The 16,591-nt window shown below is 38.8% G+C and overlaps 1 protein-coding gene across 1 annotated transcript in view; it reads left to right on the top strand.

Annotated features, from left to right (window-relative positions):
• LOC124711240 (PAX-interacting protein 1-like) overlaps positions 1 to 16,591 on the top strand; it is a 175,783-nt gene that overhangs the window by 129,352 nt on the left and 29,840 nt on the right. Inside the window, exons 16-17 of the mRNA XM_047241200.1 lie at positions 9,697 to 9,806; positions 15,418 to 15,567. Coding sequence (XP_047097156.1) covers positions 9,697 to 9,806; positions 15,418 to 15,567 — 260 coding nt within the window. The remainder of the gene's footprint in view (positions 1 to 9,696; positions 9,807 to 15,417; positions 15,568 to 16,591) is intronic.

Raw genomic sequence — 16,591 nt, 5'->3', positions numbered from 1 at the left:
CAATAAAGCACCTTTCCTTCTCTCCTATACGCTGTTAAGCCATAATTTCATATCATACTCACCCATCCAACTCTTACGTGACTACAACACCTGGCTATATTTCAGATGGTATTGGCATTGTTTTGCACTTGAAAATTATCATTGGATTAAGTTCAATGCTGTCAGCTTAACATGAAAAGACAACAGCATTTTTTCATGTCCACCATTTTTTGTTTTTTAGTTACAATTGTAGCCCCTTTCATAGCAACAGTTCAGTTACTTGACACATCAGATGTCAGAGGAGTTTCATCCATATTTGCTATTTGGCTTAGTTCCACACTGGTTTCTTTCAACGTTGAATAATAAAGTGATGGAAAGATGATATTTTCGCTTCACACTCGTGCAGCATTTTCTGTGAAAGACAAATTGAGACTGGAAAATATCGAGCTTGCTCTTATTCCGAGTAGACATACTTCACAATTGCAACAATTAACAGGAAAGGGAGGTAATGGCAGTGGCACATAAAGTGCCCTCCGCCACACACCATTGGGTGGAATACGGAGTATAAATGTAGATGTAGATGAACGTCCATGATGCTTCCTAAACTTGTAGTACCAACCAAATTCACGCTTAAAGTCTGTTTACTTGCACTGCAGTGCTCGCGTATGAGCGTGTATTTGGATCCACTTCAGTACATCGTCTAGTTCTGACCATTTTACATTAAGTCTTCTGTTTGCAGATTTAGTTTTCCTCTTGTTTTTTGGTTTTTATTTACTATCCTGTCAGTCACAAATGGATTTTTCTGTTGGTGGAGGGCCAAAATACCACTCAGCTGCTCTGTTCCCATGTTGTTCAGCGTATACTATTGCTTTCAATTTATAGTCTACGTTATATGAATATTTTTTATTTTATCCATTACAAAATAGTTACTAATAAAAATATTCTACTGTTACTGATAACACACATCACTTTCAGTTCAAGTTCACCGGCACTGTAGACTGCAATGACTCATCATAGACTAGACAGTGTTCTGGATGTGCGATGCTGGTGTGTGAGGGAGACAAGTGTTAGCAAGCTTGTGAATCCCCACCCCACAACTCACGTTTGTCGCATCGGTGCACTGCTGCTAGTTGAATCTGATGTTACCAGGTAGAGGCAGGTTTCCCGTGGCATCAAATATATGGCCATTTTCAAGACTATCAGGAATTTTAAATCAAATGCTGGACATTTTTACATTAATTTCAGATATAAGATGCACCTGAATTTTGGAGGCAGGTGTCTTACAGTCTGAAAAGTAGGGTATACTGTGCAAAAGAGGATGACTGGATATATTTGCAAACAATGCAGGGGCAGCAAAGAACTCAGTCTGTGTGTGGTGCTTGTGCATGTGTGCGAATTTCTCTCACCTATTTGCACACTTACCCCTCCACCATGCCATGCTGTCTGAAGGGGGAAGGGGTGCAACTGTGAAAGCGCCACATGTGACATGCAGTTCTGTTTCATATTTCTCAGCAGTGTTGGTCACAAGTGAATCAATTTTTTAGTATTATTTTTGCCATACTGAGGACATAATAAAATTCATATCTGGTACAAAGTGCTGGCTGGCATTCAGACAGTTTCACAGAATTTCATCACCCAAGTTGCCATGTAATTGTGACTTATGTTGTTCCATAATCGAAAAAATCTTTTCATGCAAATATGTTGGTGAAAACTGATATAATTAGAGACTGGATTATATACATTTCCATATTTGGCTACTTTTCACAGGTTATTGCATGTTTTAACTGAAATCTAGTGACAATGTGTAATTTTGCCCTATATTTACAATATTTTAAAGATTTAGATGGGCGGTCTCTAGCTCGATCTAATTTTGATGTCTCATAGATTGACCATGATGAACCGCGTGCAGTCGCTAACCGAGAGGCCACTGCCTAGTGAAAACATTACAGAAGAAGAAAAGGAATAGGCACACAGAGCCAGTGCTCCTGTGCCTGCTCCCCCGGTGAATCCCCTCCACTGTCATACCATATGCGTCGGCAACAATTAAAATAAACTACGCAAGCTTTTAGTCGCACGTCCAGTGTTTCAGTTTAGCTTTCTGTTTACTTGTACGCAGTTGAATGTGTTTACGACATGTAGTAGTGTGTAACGTGTCATGCGCTATGCTGCCCGAAAAAAGAAATGATGTTTGTGGATAGCTGACCATCCTGGAACATTTACATATGATGGAACTGTTTTACATTATCGAGTTTGCAAGAAAAACTTTTCGTGCAAAAAAAAAAAGTTTCATATAGACCAGCATGTCAAGACAAGTCTTCATATACAGGAAAAACACAGAAGAAAGGACCGCAACAACAACTTCTGACAACAGCAAGTTGCAATAGGAGGGATTTGTCCCAAGGTAACCATAACAGTTGGTTTAACATGGATCTATATGAAGCATTCATTGCAAGCAATATTCGTCTTCACAAACTTACAAACCCTATCGTCAAAGGCTTTCTGCGCACATATTGCTTAATTCAAAATATATCAGATGAATCAACATTGTGTAAAAATCACGTACCGACAATTTATGTAAATGTTCTGGAAAAAAAAAAAAAAAAAAAAAAAATATACGCAATGAACTCAAGGACAGCTTTATCTGGAATTCAGTTGATGAAACCACAGATACTTCTGGCCTTCTCATTGCAAATTTAATTATTGGTGCCTTAAAGAAGAGCCTTCTGCTTCCTATTTAGTGGCCTGCAAAGAACTTGACAGTTAATCATTCTACAGTCACCAGATTTACAAATGGGGATATCAGAAAAATATTTTTAGAATCTTCTGCATATGAAAGGGTGTTTGTGTTTATTTCAGATGCTGCTCCCTATATTTTATCCCAATTTGATTCGTGTGACGTGACGTGCTTTGCTCATGGAGTACATCGCCTTGCTGAAGAAGTATGTTTTACGTTTGTGAATGTAAATAAACTGATTTCATCCACAAAGAAAGTGTTTCTAAAGGCTCCTGCTTGCATCAAGACCTACAAAATAAAAATGCCAAATGTGCCTTTACCTCCCAAACCAGTGGTAACGCCTTGGGGTATGTGGGTCAAAGCTGTGTTGTTTTACAATGAACATCTCGAGACCATTAGAGGGGTAGTAAATGACTTCGATAGTACAGAGGCTTTGGCAGTTTGCCAGTGCCAGGAAGTTTTTAATGATTCCGATATTAAAAAAGACATTACTGTGATTAGCACTCATATTTTCCCATTTACCTGCAAGTATTAAAAAGCTTGAAAGTCGAGATTTGGATTTAATGAACCTATTCAGTTAATGAATAAAATTATGCTAGTGAACTACTCATTGGCAGAAGTATTCCCAAGAAAACTTAATCAAAAGTTTGAAAACATTTTAAACAGTAACCAAGGCTTTAAACTGTTGTGCTAAATTAATAGTTTTATTAATGGGAGGGGTGAACTATTGCCAGAAACAGTAAGTGACAATGTAGCACCCAAATTCAAATATTGCCCAGTTACCTCAGTTGATGTAGAATGGTCCTTTTCTGCTTATAAAAATGTTTTGAGTGACTGAAGACGCAATCTTATTATCAAACATTTGGAACAATACTTGGTCATTTATGTTTACAATAGTAGAAAAATGTAAAATAAATTGTAAATGATGATTTGGTCCAATAGTATTAATTAAAAGTTAATGCTGTTCAAAAAATTCATGATTTTATATAGTTGTTGTTTTTTTTTTTTTATTTTATTTTATTTTATTTTTTATTTTTTATTATTATAAAAAAATTAAAATATTATCGAGTTTTTGAGCGTGCCCCTCTGTGTGTGAGATATCTCAAAGTTGGTCATGTACATATCGAATTTTTCACTATGAATCACTCGCATTGCCTCTACTTTTTACCGACAACAATAGCAAAGAAGGAGTAGTCCTTGAAACACAGTGTGTGTCCCTATTTTGAAAATTTTTAGAAAATAATCCCAGGAAGGCCCCCTTCCTAACCTCTACCAGAAAGTATTCAAAAAGTAAATTTAGCATTCTAAATGTACCAATTTTTTGCATGGCTGGCGCTCTCCCTCATAATTGATATGCACAGGTTCGATTTTGAGATATAATGCATGCAGTAAATACCATGTTCTTTTATTATTTGATCTTGATATTTCAACAGTTTTCATGCATATTTTAAGGTTTTTATGATGCATACAATCCGGTTTTTAGATATCATCTTTGCAATCTCACAGTCTCAGTACAGAGACATAGAAATTCAGCCTCAGGAAAACAATGTTGAATACCTGGACAGTTTTAACTTGAAAAGACTTTTCTATTTAAGAAGAAATTACATTGAAAATCAACCCCGGTCACACTGCAGATGCACAGGGATGCTTTCAGCTGAAATGGTAAACAGACTCGAAAACAGCTCAAAAACAGATGTGAGTATGGCATTGTCCTCAAACGTTTAGAAAGCTGTTGATCTAATTCTTTCAACGCCACAGTATATTGTGCAGAATTCGTGTTTTGTTTGAAGCCAATGAGCTTAGGGGAATGGACTGATTCTTATCAGAAGATATATGTTCCACATTGGAGTTTTCTTTTTAAATGCGTCGACTTTTGCGAATAGTCACTGGTCTTGTGAGCTTCATTTATACCATGAATGAATAGCGAAGTTTTAGCAGTATCCGTGTTGTAGACTTAAGCAGTTTCAATAGGGAGTTGTTTACTACCCATGGAATGCACCTAAACAGGTCAGGAAAAAAGTATTAGGTCCTCTTCTCAGCCTAGAAATTTTGGAAAAACTATTCTCTACAAAAGGTAGTGCATATAGACAGACCACATTAAATGAATGGTTTCCGAAATAACAGGTCAAGAAAGCATCCCTGAGCTCACCGACTCAGAATTCATTTTTAAATAAAATGTTTTAACTAGCACTGGAAAGCACCACCTGGCAATCATCCACCAGACTCTGGGCAGTATCACCATTTGTAAAATACTGAAAGGCCTCTCTGATCGTGATGGTCGGTGAGTTACGATTCATAATATGATTACTTGCTAGCCCCAGTGGAACATAGCCAGGCTCATAAATGATGAAACAGTTAAGGCCTTTAAGTCATACCTCGAAAATGTAGATTGGAATCACATGTACTATTAAACAAATGTCAGTTCCAAATCCAATTGTTCAGCAATGAAAGTGTGTCATTATTTAAAATTTCCTTCCCAAAAAAGGTTTACAGGAATAAACCCAAAGATATCAAAAGAAAATCATGGATCACCAAGGGATAAGAATACCCTGCAAACCTGGAAACACAAATGTGAATTGTACATCACAGCAAAACGTTCATGAAGTCTTCCCAAAGAATTCATTGTAAAAAGTACTATAAAATAATAAGCAAAGTAATGAAATGCCCAAAAGTTCATATTTTAACACCAAATTCAACCAATCTGTAATAAAAACAAAACAATCTGAGACATAATCAGGAATGAGACAGGTGTCAACAGTGCTAATAAACATGTAGACTTCATTTAAATATTGACAATAAACATATAAGCCTTCAAGAGAGAGTTGCAAAAACCTTCAGTGTGCACTTCATAATTGCTGCGGTGCAAATAGGCTGCAATGGTCTTTTACAAAGTGCTGTGGACATATTGAAACACCACATCCGAATTCAGTAAATGAAGTAAGTGTATCTCCCAGACTCAGAAATGAGTAAAGAATTCCATTGAATCACTAAAAAGCAAAGGATCATCAGGTGTAAATAATACGAGGGCGGTTCAGAAAGTAACCTCCGATTGGTCACAGTGCGGGTTGTGGGGGGAGTAGCGACGCCATCTGTGCGTTCACGCACTCAACAGGTCAGTCGGCATCAAGCCGTGGTCGAGTGAACGTCGTAACTGCGCTAGTTTAGTTTTTGTGGCAGTTTGAAATGTGTGCTGCAATAGAAAACCCCGCCAAATGTGAAGTGCGTGCTGTCATAAGGTTTTTTACAGTCAAAGTATATTCTGCAGCAGCTATTCATCGTGAGCTTTGTGCCGTGTACGGACCAAGAGTTATGAGTGAAGGAGTTGTCCGTGAATTGGTACGTTTATTTAAAAGTGGACGAGAAAACTTTCATGATGAAGAGAGGAGTGGTAGACCATCATTGGTGACTGACGAACTCGTTCAGACAGTTGATGCAAAAGTTCGTGAAAATCGACGTTTCTCAATGTCGGAGTTGTCTACTGGTTTTCCACAGATTTCTAAGACTCTCTTGTACGAGATAGTGACAGCAAGATTGGGTTACCGTAAGTTCTGTGCACGATGGGTGCCGAAAATTCTTACCGACCACCACAAAACTCAAAGAATGGCCTCTGCATTAGACTTTCTGTCACGTTATGAGGACGAAGGAGAACCATTGTTAAACAGAATCGTGACCGGTGACAAAACCTGGATTAAGTACGTGAACCCTGAGACAAAAGAACAATCAAAGATGTGGGCACATTCAAATTCGCCTACCAAACCAAGAAAAGCCTCGCAAGATTTTTCTGCCAGAAAACTGATGGCAACGGTGTTTTGGGATGCCAAAGGGGTGTTGTTGGTTGAATTCATGGAATGTGGTACGACCATTAATCAAGACGTGTACTGTGAAACAATAAAAAAGTTACGACGGGCTATACAGAACAAACGCCGTGGTATGCTGACTTCCGGTATCGTTTTTTTGCACGATAACGCCCATCCTCACTCTGCTCGCAGAACAACGGCCCTTCTTGAGTCCTTCAAGTGGGACGTTATCAACCATCCACCTTACAGCCCAGACCTGGCGCCAAGTGATTATCACCTCTTCATGCATTTGAAGAAATGGCTCGGGTCACAGCGGTTTGATGACGACGAAGACCTCAAGGATGCGGTCACAGGCTGGCTCCAGGCACAAGCGGGTGATTTTTATGCAGAAGGAATTTCAAAGCTTGTGAAGAGATACGATAAGTGCCTCAATCGCTATGGAGACTATGTAGAAAAATAGTGCAAAGATGTAGTTGTAAGATGTATATATTAAAATATTTTTATTTAACTTGGTGTATTTTTTTAAATCAACCGGAGGTTACTTTCTGAACGGCCCTCGTATTTCCAGTAAATTACTAAAAACCTGCTGTTATCAACTATCCAAAGCTTTATGTGAATATGGTGTCGAAAAGAACAGACACCATTGGTGGTCTTGCAGCTCTCAAAGAATGAAATTACTGTGAAATCCAGACATTTGTAGCTAATCCTTAAGAGTTTGAGTAATGTGAGTGCATCTGCACTACAAATATAGTGGGTGGACAATAAACTGGAAATGTGGGTCTCACGGGGAGAGTGCCAGAGACAAGTCCCTCTAGTCGCACTATCCTCTGTGTCCTCGGTGGCTCAGTCAGGTAGAGCATCTGCCATGTAAGCAGGAGATCCCGGGTCCAAGTCCTGGTCGAGGCACACATTTTCAACTTTCCCCGTTGATATTTATCAACGCCTGTAAACAGCTTCAAAGGTCTGGATTTGACTGTAATTTCATTATCCAAAGCTTTAGCCCACACATTTAATGCCTCTACATATCAGAGTGTCTTCCCAGATGGAGTGAAGCTTGCTGTAATGAAGCCACTCCACAAAAAGCGAGACACAACACATGTCACTAACTATCGCCCCATCTCTCCTTTGACCACTTTTGCAAAAAGTCCTCGAAAAATTACTGCATTCCAGAATTGTGAAGCACCTCGAAAATTTTAACATCAGTGATAGTTTGGTTTCCAAAAAGCTATGTCCACTACTGAAGCAATATTTTCATTCACAAATGACATTTTGGAATCCATTAATATAAAAATGAAGTCAGTCGGGATCTTTTGTGTTCTCTTTAAGGCTTTCAACTATGTGGATCAAAAAATACTTGTCTGACTATGGATCAAAAAATACTTGGCAACAAAGCAAGCCACAATGGCATCAGAAGGCAGTGGGAAACTGGTTACAATCTTACCTAAATGATAGGAAGAAGAAGGTAGCTCTTCATGAGACCAGCATAGCAGAGGAGGAGGTGGAGTCGGACTGGGGCACTGTATTCCATGGAGTCCCTCAGGGATTTGTCCTCAGTCCTCTGCTGTTTTTGATTCGCATAAATGACTTACTTTTGTCATGCAAAACATGCGAGTTCCACTGATACAGAATAAACTCACTAACATTAAATCAGAGCAAAACCAATTACCTCCACTTCAACTTTGCTCACAAAGTCCCACTAGAGATTCCTGTTTTACATGGCAGTCAGCAAATGCAAAGAGTGCATTGCACCAATTTCTTAGATCTTCTCATATAGCCAGCTGGGAACATCATATCCTCCAAATCCAAAAATGTTTCTTCTCCACTACTTTTGCCATTAGGACAGTCTCACAAATTGGAGTGTCACAAAATCTTCAAAATAATGTGCAGAGTACAATGGAGAACCTTGTGCCGTAATCTGTTCAAGAAGCTTGAGATACTTACTACAGTGTCCCAATATATTTACTCAATTATGAGTTCCATGGTTGGCAGTGCTGCCCACTATGAAACCAATGAAAGGTTCCATGGCACAACACAAGGAGGAAGGTAACCTCCATTGTGAACTAAAATATCTAACTCGGGTGTAGAAAAGTGTACACTACTCCAGTATTAAAATTTTTAATTCACTGCCAAACTCTATCAAACACCTACATAGTAACAAAGCATTATTTAAAAATAAATTAATTATACATTTACTTGAAGAAGCCTTTCATTCATTTTCGATAGAGAAGAGAGAGAGAGAGAGAGAGAGAGAGAGAGAGAGTGAGTGAGAGTGGTGTGTGTGTGTGTGTGTGTGTGTGTGTGTGTGTGTGTGTGTGTGTCACTGCATGTTTTTTAGGTTTTAAACAACACAACATGTGTTAATCCATGTCTTTATCACTTTTTTGTGTTGTAGTTTTATATTATGTACTTTCCATGCAACTGGTTTGGTAAAAAGACTATTATATCCTGTGTCTGTTTTTGGAAAATAACTAGTATGTTCTGTGAAAATACATTTGTGTATTCTTTAAGTCGTTCCACATCCTAGCATCTCACATGCATTAAAGGATCCAAGAAATATGTATATAAATAAATAAATAAAAATAAACAGTGCTTGCACAATGAGTCTGCCAAACTGAAGAAAGTCCTGGCAATCGAAATTAGCCAAGCCAAATGATGGAAGAAGTGTCACATCACATTGATAAATGAAATATTGCACTATACCAAGGAGGACTGACCAAAGCCAAGATGTATCAAGTAGTGCCTGCTCGATAGCAGCAAATTGTGCACACATGAAGTTTTGTGTGTTGTAGTTGACCGTCATCTACTGCAATGTACTAGAAAATCTGCCTAGAAGAGTAGAAGCTGTATTAGCTTTGAATAATGAACCTATTTCACACCACCTTAAGAACTCCAGATAAAGAATTCTATGTAATGTCCAGTTATGAACTTCAACGCAATGTACTTATCTGTTTTTCTTGGACAACCTTACTAATTTCTGCATTGAATCAGTGTGTATTTAAATTCTAATTGGTGCTGTTCATAACTTGATGTGGGCACAAATGAAGTTGTATGTACTTGTGTGTGTGTGTGTGTGTGTGTGTGTGTGTGTGTGAGAGAGAGAGAGAGAGAGAGAGAGAGAGAGAGAGAGAGAGATCATAAATTGTGTTTCTGTTTTGGAATCTTACAGTTAACTTTCATTCACTTTAGGCCTTGAGAGATAGTAAACGATGTGTCACACCATACTGGCTCAGTGATGCCCTGGAGAAACAACAGGTAGTGCCACCATCATTGGCAGTTCATTTTCCACGCCCTTACAAGTATGTATGATATTTTACCATCTTAAAAATAAATTGTATTCCAGAGGTGTTTGCCTGTTGTGTAGTTGGTAAGTTTTCTTTTAAGTGGAGGGTGAGTTATTTTAAATAGATGCAAAAATGAAATGAAAGTAGTACATTTAGGATGCAGCAAGCTCAGATTTTGAGAAGGGATTATGGGTAGCATTAATTATTCATACGGGTTAAATTTTAGTATATGTGGGTTCTGTTATGGATGACAATAATCTGTGATTGATAACACAAAATTTATGGAATGTAGAAGTAATACTTAATATTTGTGCTACTTTTATGTTACGAACACATAAGTTGCTAGCATCTTCAATTTTTGTGGAACTGTTGTGCAGGTGTAATCATGGGTAACTGATACTCTATACATCTTAATAAATTTTCATTGATATTTCGGAATTGTTATTAAATAAAGACTGTAAAGACATTATAAGTTAACTGTGAAGTGTTATTTATTAACAAATGAACTAACAAACAGTCATGTAGTATAATAATTATCATTTTCAGTGACGCATAGCTCATCATTCTTCTGTGTGTGGAATTCAAAGGAAGTCCTAAAGCAAAAGTGTTGTGTTACGTTATTATGTGGGAATGAAACTACAGACAGCATTCCACTCTATGCAATTTTAATTATATTAGCACCCATCACAGCTCTAAAACTATCAAAGCCTATCTACTCTTGTAGTTGTAGTAATTCCTCCACTGTCTAGGAAAAAATGGCAAAGAAACTGCACATTTGCAGATTTGACAAATATAATGCACTAGCTGAGTACCTGGCATTACCCAGATATGTGCTTATTCCAGGCTTCTGTTGGTCCCCTTTGCCTCTCCCCCTTGTCCAACTGCTCCCACCCCCACCTCCAACCCCCACTTTCTATTCGTCTTCTTCTGCCCCTCTCTCTGTAAATCTCCTCCTCCCCCCTCTCTGTCCATCTCCTCTTTCTCTGTTCACCTCCTCCTCCCTCCTACATGTGTCCATCTGTCCCTTCCCCCTTCTCTGTCCATCTCCTCCACCCCACCTTTTCTCTCCTTCAGTAGATTATCACCCTCACCCCAGTACAAGGCTCATTGTTCCTTATCCCCACAGTATTTCTTTCCAGATAGTAAGTAATGCGTGTACCAGGTTTTGTTGAAATCAATCCAGGGGTTTAGGAGATGCTTTTATATCCAGCTTTGCTAGATATTGCATATGTTATTTACGTTTCACATACAATTAACATGTTTATACATATTTCACCTTTATCTGTAGTGAATTTTGCCCTGCCATTCCGTTTTCTCACAGTTCAATCTTTGCGACATAGTATCTTCTTATCTACGTGTAGTGCAATGATAAATCTGCAATACATTCAGTGGTATATGTGAATACTGTCTGCAAAATGTGTGTGAATACAGTTAGTTGTAAAGAAGTAATAAATTAAAACATTGTTCCCGGTGCAGTATTTTTACTGCATGAACAGAAAAAAAGTAGTAAGCAATACTTTTTTCCTTTCATCATTTTATGAGTGTTCTAGGCAAGAAAAAGTTTCATAAAGGTTTTATCAAACAATAGAAACTGCAGGTTGGAATGCCAACAATGGAATCAAAAGATCGATTGCTACTTACTGTAAAGAAGATACGTGAAGTTGCAGACACGTACAACTAAAAACACACATTAGCCATCAGTTGCAGCCTTCAACAGAAAAGCACACACACACACACACACACACACACACACACACACACACACACACACACAGAAGTTCATTAACACAAGTAAACACACCTCGTGCACACATGATCGCCATCCTGACAGCTCGGACAGGAATGCCATAAAGATTTGAATTTGAGTGTAAATTTGGTTGCAAGTCGCTAAGTACTCTCATTGTCCGATACTGGATTAATCAAGTCAGGATATTCGCTTGTCATGGGGTACATTTCTTTTACACTCCCACCCCTTTAAAAAGTAGGTGGTTTCTACCCCCATAGCAAGTATTTCAAGGTAGTAAGTGATATGTGTACCAAGTTTGGTTGAAATGTGGCCAGTGGTTTAGGATATGTGGAACATACACACATGCATTTTTATAGTATGTATGGATGCAAGAGAGTCTCAAAGCATTCATGACAGCACAATAAATGGTTGGGTCTGGAATTTGAGTTACTCAGCAAGTTACAGAGGACCCAATCTCATTATACCATGTACAGTATAAATCATAAAAGTATGGAACACTGGTAGCTGCGAGTGAGATTGAACAAGTTAGGATTTTTTGACACTTGGTATAAGGACACATTCTTTAAAAACTCATGAGGAAACCTATGAAGTCTGTTTTGTAGAATTACAAATGAAGAAAGACAAGGTGAAAGCTAAGCTAGAACAGTGATAAAAGATATAACATTATTGGTGAATCCACTTATGTTTAGGTTGCTCAGTGGTATTTTTTTCAGTACCTAATATTCATTATCAAGTAAGGTGGTGCTGTGGCTAGAACATTTGGATCGTTTTCAGGAGGAGTGATATTCAAATGCCCGTACAGTAATCCCAACTGGGTTTTTGCAGTTTTCTTAGTTCTCTAAATGACATGGCCAATTTCCTTGTCACTCCTTGTCCATTTTGAACTTCTAACGGCATCATTGCTCTCTGAAAATCGTAATATTCTCTCATTTTAATATATTTGAATATCAGGTATCATATGCATTCACTGAGGAAAAGGGTCTATTAGGTGAATAAATTGGTAATTTCTACCGCCTCATTGCCAGTAGTAAACTGAATTTTATCGTGAGCCTTGTTACAGTTCAGTTTCCTCGCATCATCTTCCTCTGTACAGTATTTGATGAAAACAACTTAGATGCTCGAGCTCATCAGTAATCGGGTAATAGATCTGACTGCTGTAATTCAATTGAAATAACTCTGCGATTGACATTCCAACAAGATCAGTGGTTGGGGTCACCCACCAGTCAATCATGTTCTTTCTCAAGTGCTGCATGCTCGCAGTTATTTTATAGGTACATGGAATCTGTCAATCGCAAAGTCCCAAAGTTATTTTATTCCAGCTGTAGCAGAATTTTAAGTCTGCCAATCTGCATGCTCTATCAACCCTGTAGGCTGCTGGAATTTAAGAGTAGAAGAAATTATTTCTTTTTCAGCGTCCTTTTACTGTATGGTCTAATGGTAAATTAAACACAGTATAAAAGTTTTAAGTCCAAATACAGCTACCTGGAGCCATGCTGGACTTTCCATATCGGTGGTCTCAGTGTTTATTACTTTGATTATAGGAAGTGTTGTGTGATATTCTCTAGAAAGTATCAACAGTAAACTATGTGACTACCATGTGGTCCAGGTTGGTGTATCGAAAGTTCTGGAAAGAATAGATAGCTACTCTCTGAGGCACAGACAGGCACAGCGAAAAGACTGCTGTACACTAAGCTCTTGACCAAAGCCTTCTTCGAAAAAGAAAGGAACACACACACACCTCACACACATACACACACCTCACACATACATGACAGATATCTGTGTCCACTCTGACTAAGCTACAACTATTGCGTTGAACAAAAGCAGCAATACAGAATGGGAAGTGGAAGGGGAGGGGGGTTGGGTTGGAGAGGAGCAGTGTCTGGCAGAGCGTGCAGGGAGTAGAAGGCAGCAGGACAAGGCTGCCAGGCACACGCGAGGAGGGGCTGAAAAGGGGAGGTGCAGAGAGGTGGAAAGACTGGTGGGTGTGTGTGCAGAGAGCGGCCCATAGTGAGAGCGAGGGGATGTGAATTGGGAAGAGTTTATAGGAAAGAAGGGATGGAAACTGTTGGGTGGACGGTATGGGGACAGTAGGTTAAGGCAGGGATAGTTTCAGGAGTGGAGAATGTGCTGTAAGGGTAACACCAATCTGCACAGTCCGGAAAAGTTGGTGGTGGAGGTGAAGGTAAATCTGTTTCCTGTGCCATATCCTCATACACACCCCAATCCTCCCAACACTCCCAAGAACCAGCTACAGAGGAACACCCACTTTGTCACTCAGTACCACCCTGGACTGAAACAACTGACCCACATCCTTTGTCAGTGCTTTGATTATTTACCATGCTGCCCTGAAATGAGGGACATCCTACCTAAGTTCCTTCCCACCCCTCCTAAAGTGGTGTTTCATTGCCCATCCATCCTCCACAACACTTACGTCTACATACATTCTCTGCAATCCACCACATGGTGCAAGTTACCATGTGGTGCACGATACTGTTAGTAATTTCCTTTGCCCTGTTCCAATCACAAATAGAGTGAGGGAAAAACAACTGCTACATGCCAATGTATGAGCCCTAATTTCTGTTATTTTCTTGGTCCTTATGCAAAATGTAGTCTTGAAACTGTTGGTACACCTCCTGTCACTTGGTCCTGGTCTTTGAATGTATTAATCACCTACTTCACAAGAGTACTTTCTAAAACCGCACTGTAAAGGAGAGATTTATTCTGTCTGACATTTTCCCACTACCCCTAGAGCAGCGTTTTCTTGTTCTCTGAATCTTCACAATATTCTTGTCAGACCCCATGATCCTTCTGCATCCATTTCCCTACCCTATGGCTCTTACCTCTTTGACCATCCCCGCTGTAAGGTTTGCCGTATGCACCTTCCTATCACCACCTATACCAGTCTTGTAACTGGCGAAACATATGCACATCACAGGAAGAGCCACCTCAGAAATGACATGTTAAATACCAGCTGTTATGTAAACACGTTTGGCCTTTCATATCACCGTGACTAACACCAAGTTATAAGTTAAAATTAATATGCATAGGAAGAGGGTGTGTACAGGCAATGTGGAATATCCCATTGCAAAACATGCTGCTCTACATGATAGTTGTGACCTTGGTGCCTGTGTCACCACACATGCCATCTGGATTCTTCACCAAGACACCAGTTCCTTGGAACTCCGCGAGTGGAAACTGGCATCACCATATGCCCTTCCTTGCCACCCACTTGACCTAAATTTATGTTAGTTTCTTTGGAATTGGCATTTCTTAACAGTAAGTATTCCTTTCTTCCCACCTTTTTAGTTCTCTTTATCTTTCATTTTCTGACGTGTCTTATTTTTTCCTGCCTCCCCCACCTCTACCACATACAGTTCACTTGGCTTTCCACTCTTATTAACTCGTGCACTATATTTTGGCAGTAATCTGTCTTGGACATTAGCCTGTCTTACCCGGAATCAGTATATTAGAACAAACTGTTGTGGCACTAGCCACTAATCCCTGTTTTCAAGCATATTGTGTGTACATTGCTAAGAAGTGTTCCTTTGTTAGGAATGTCTTAGAAAATGTAGAGTAATACTTCACAACACTTTTTTGTTTACCTACTTTGTGCCAGGAAGTAAACTGTAGTTTAAAGTGGAATACTTCTCTATGATACATCAGTGTTAGACTTAAAACCATGTATGTCTTAAATTTTTTGTTTAATATCAAGTAAATGCAGAGCAGCATAATATTTAATAAAATAAGCAGTGCGTCACTGACAAGTCACCAATATCTTGACCTCACAACTGTAAATTTGTCTAGAGACAACAAAAAAATCAAATCAAATAATTGAAATGTGAATTCACGCCTCATTAATACCTTACCTTGTTGTAGGGTTGACGAAAAACCTTGCAATAATCACATAATATCATATTCTGGTTTTGAGAAAGAAGAGAGAAGAATGGTCCATTTCATGATTGTTGAAATTGGTGCTAAACCTACTGCCTATTTCTCAAGAGAAAATCACATTCTAGTCTGTAGAAGGTAAGTTAAACTAGTTTTTTCCTTCATTATCTACCATTCAGAAAGCTAAATTGATCAAACAAGAAATTAGTATTAATCAGCAGAAAAAAGCTGTTTTTTCTTAAGAGAAATGAGTACCATCTTTAATTTTCCAACAATTGTCAACATTTCTTGGTGTTCTCACCAGCATTGATAAAAGTGCACTTTGGTAGAAAACTGAGACAACTTTTGTCCAAAAATGTCATAAAAACTACTTTCCCATAAAAAAGTACTTTCCTATAAAAATCTGCAGTTGTAAGATGCACTCATATTATTGGAATAACAATAAAACTGCCAGCAAAAATTACTCCTGTAGTAAGCTTTCACAGACTTAAAAAAAAAAAAAGAGGGGGCGATTCTAATCTTGCTACAATTCTGAAGTCATTGTAAGACTGAAATAAGTTCATTAGCTGTAAAGTTGGTATGAGCTGAGCATTGCATGCTGTAAACAAAATTCTGAATTCTCAGGGATACATTTGAAAACTTAAATCTTCAACTCAGTCATTTTCCTCTTCTATTAGCTTTCAGAATTGAGTTTTGCCAGGACATCCACCAGAAGCACATTATGCTCACACCAGAAGCCTGTCCCTGTCTTTTTTAACACAGGTGGTTTCTTCTTTAAGCTTTTTAGTGGATATTTGAATGGTGTTATTTGGTAGTCTCCCTTCTGAACTCCTGCACATTGCGGTGACACAGCATCACATCTTTTTGACAGTGCTGTCCAGGAAACTATCATCTCCTCCATCTTATTATCCCAGTGAGTCCTGACAGGCTTTGATTTGATTGTGTTAATGGCATTGACTGGTGCACTTGTTAGTGATGATTATTTCATCGCCAGGCCAGGCACACCTTCTTAGTAAAGAGACTTTTCTCTGGCTGCTGGTGGGCATGTGGCAGCAGCTGTGAGGCTCCACTGTGGCCGTTGGTGGCCTCATGGCAGTCATTGTGTTAATGTCTTTTACTTTGTGTCACTGACCTCCTTCATTTGTGGTCAGCTAGGGCTATT

The sequence above is a fragment of the Schistocerca piceifrons genome, chromosome 8, assembly GCF_021461385.2.
Source record: "Schistocerca piceifrons isolate TAMUIC-IGC-003096 chromosome 8, iqSchPice1.1, whole genome shotgun sequence".
In the NCBI taxonomy this organism is placed as follows: Eukaryota; Metazoa; Arthropoda; class Insecta; order Orthoptera; family Acrididae; genus Schistocerca; species Schistocerca piceifrons.
This window is presented reverse-complemented; position numbering and strand designations above follow the sequence as displayed.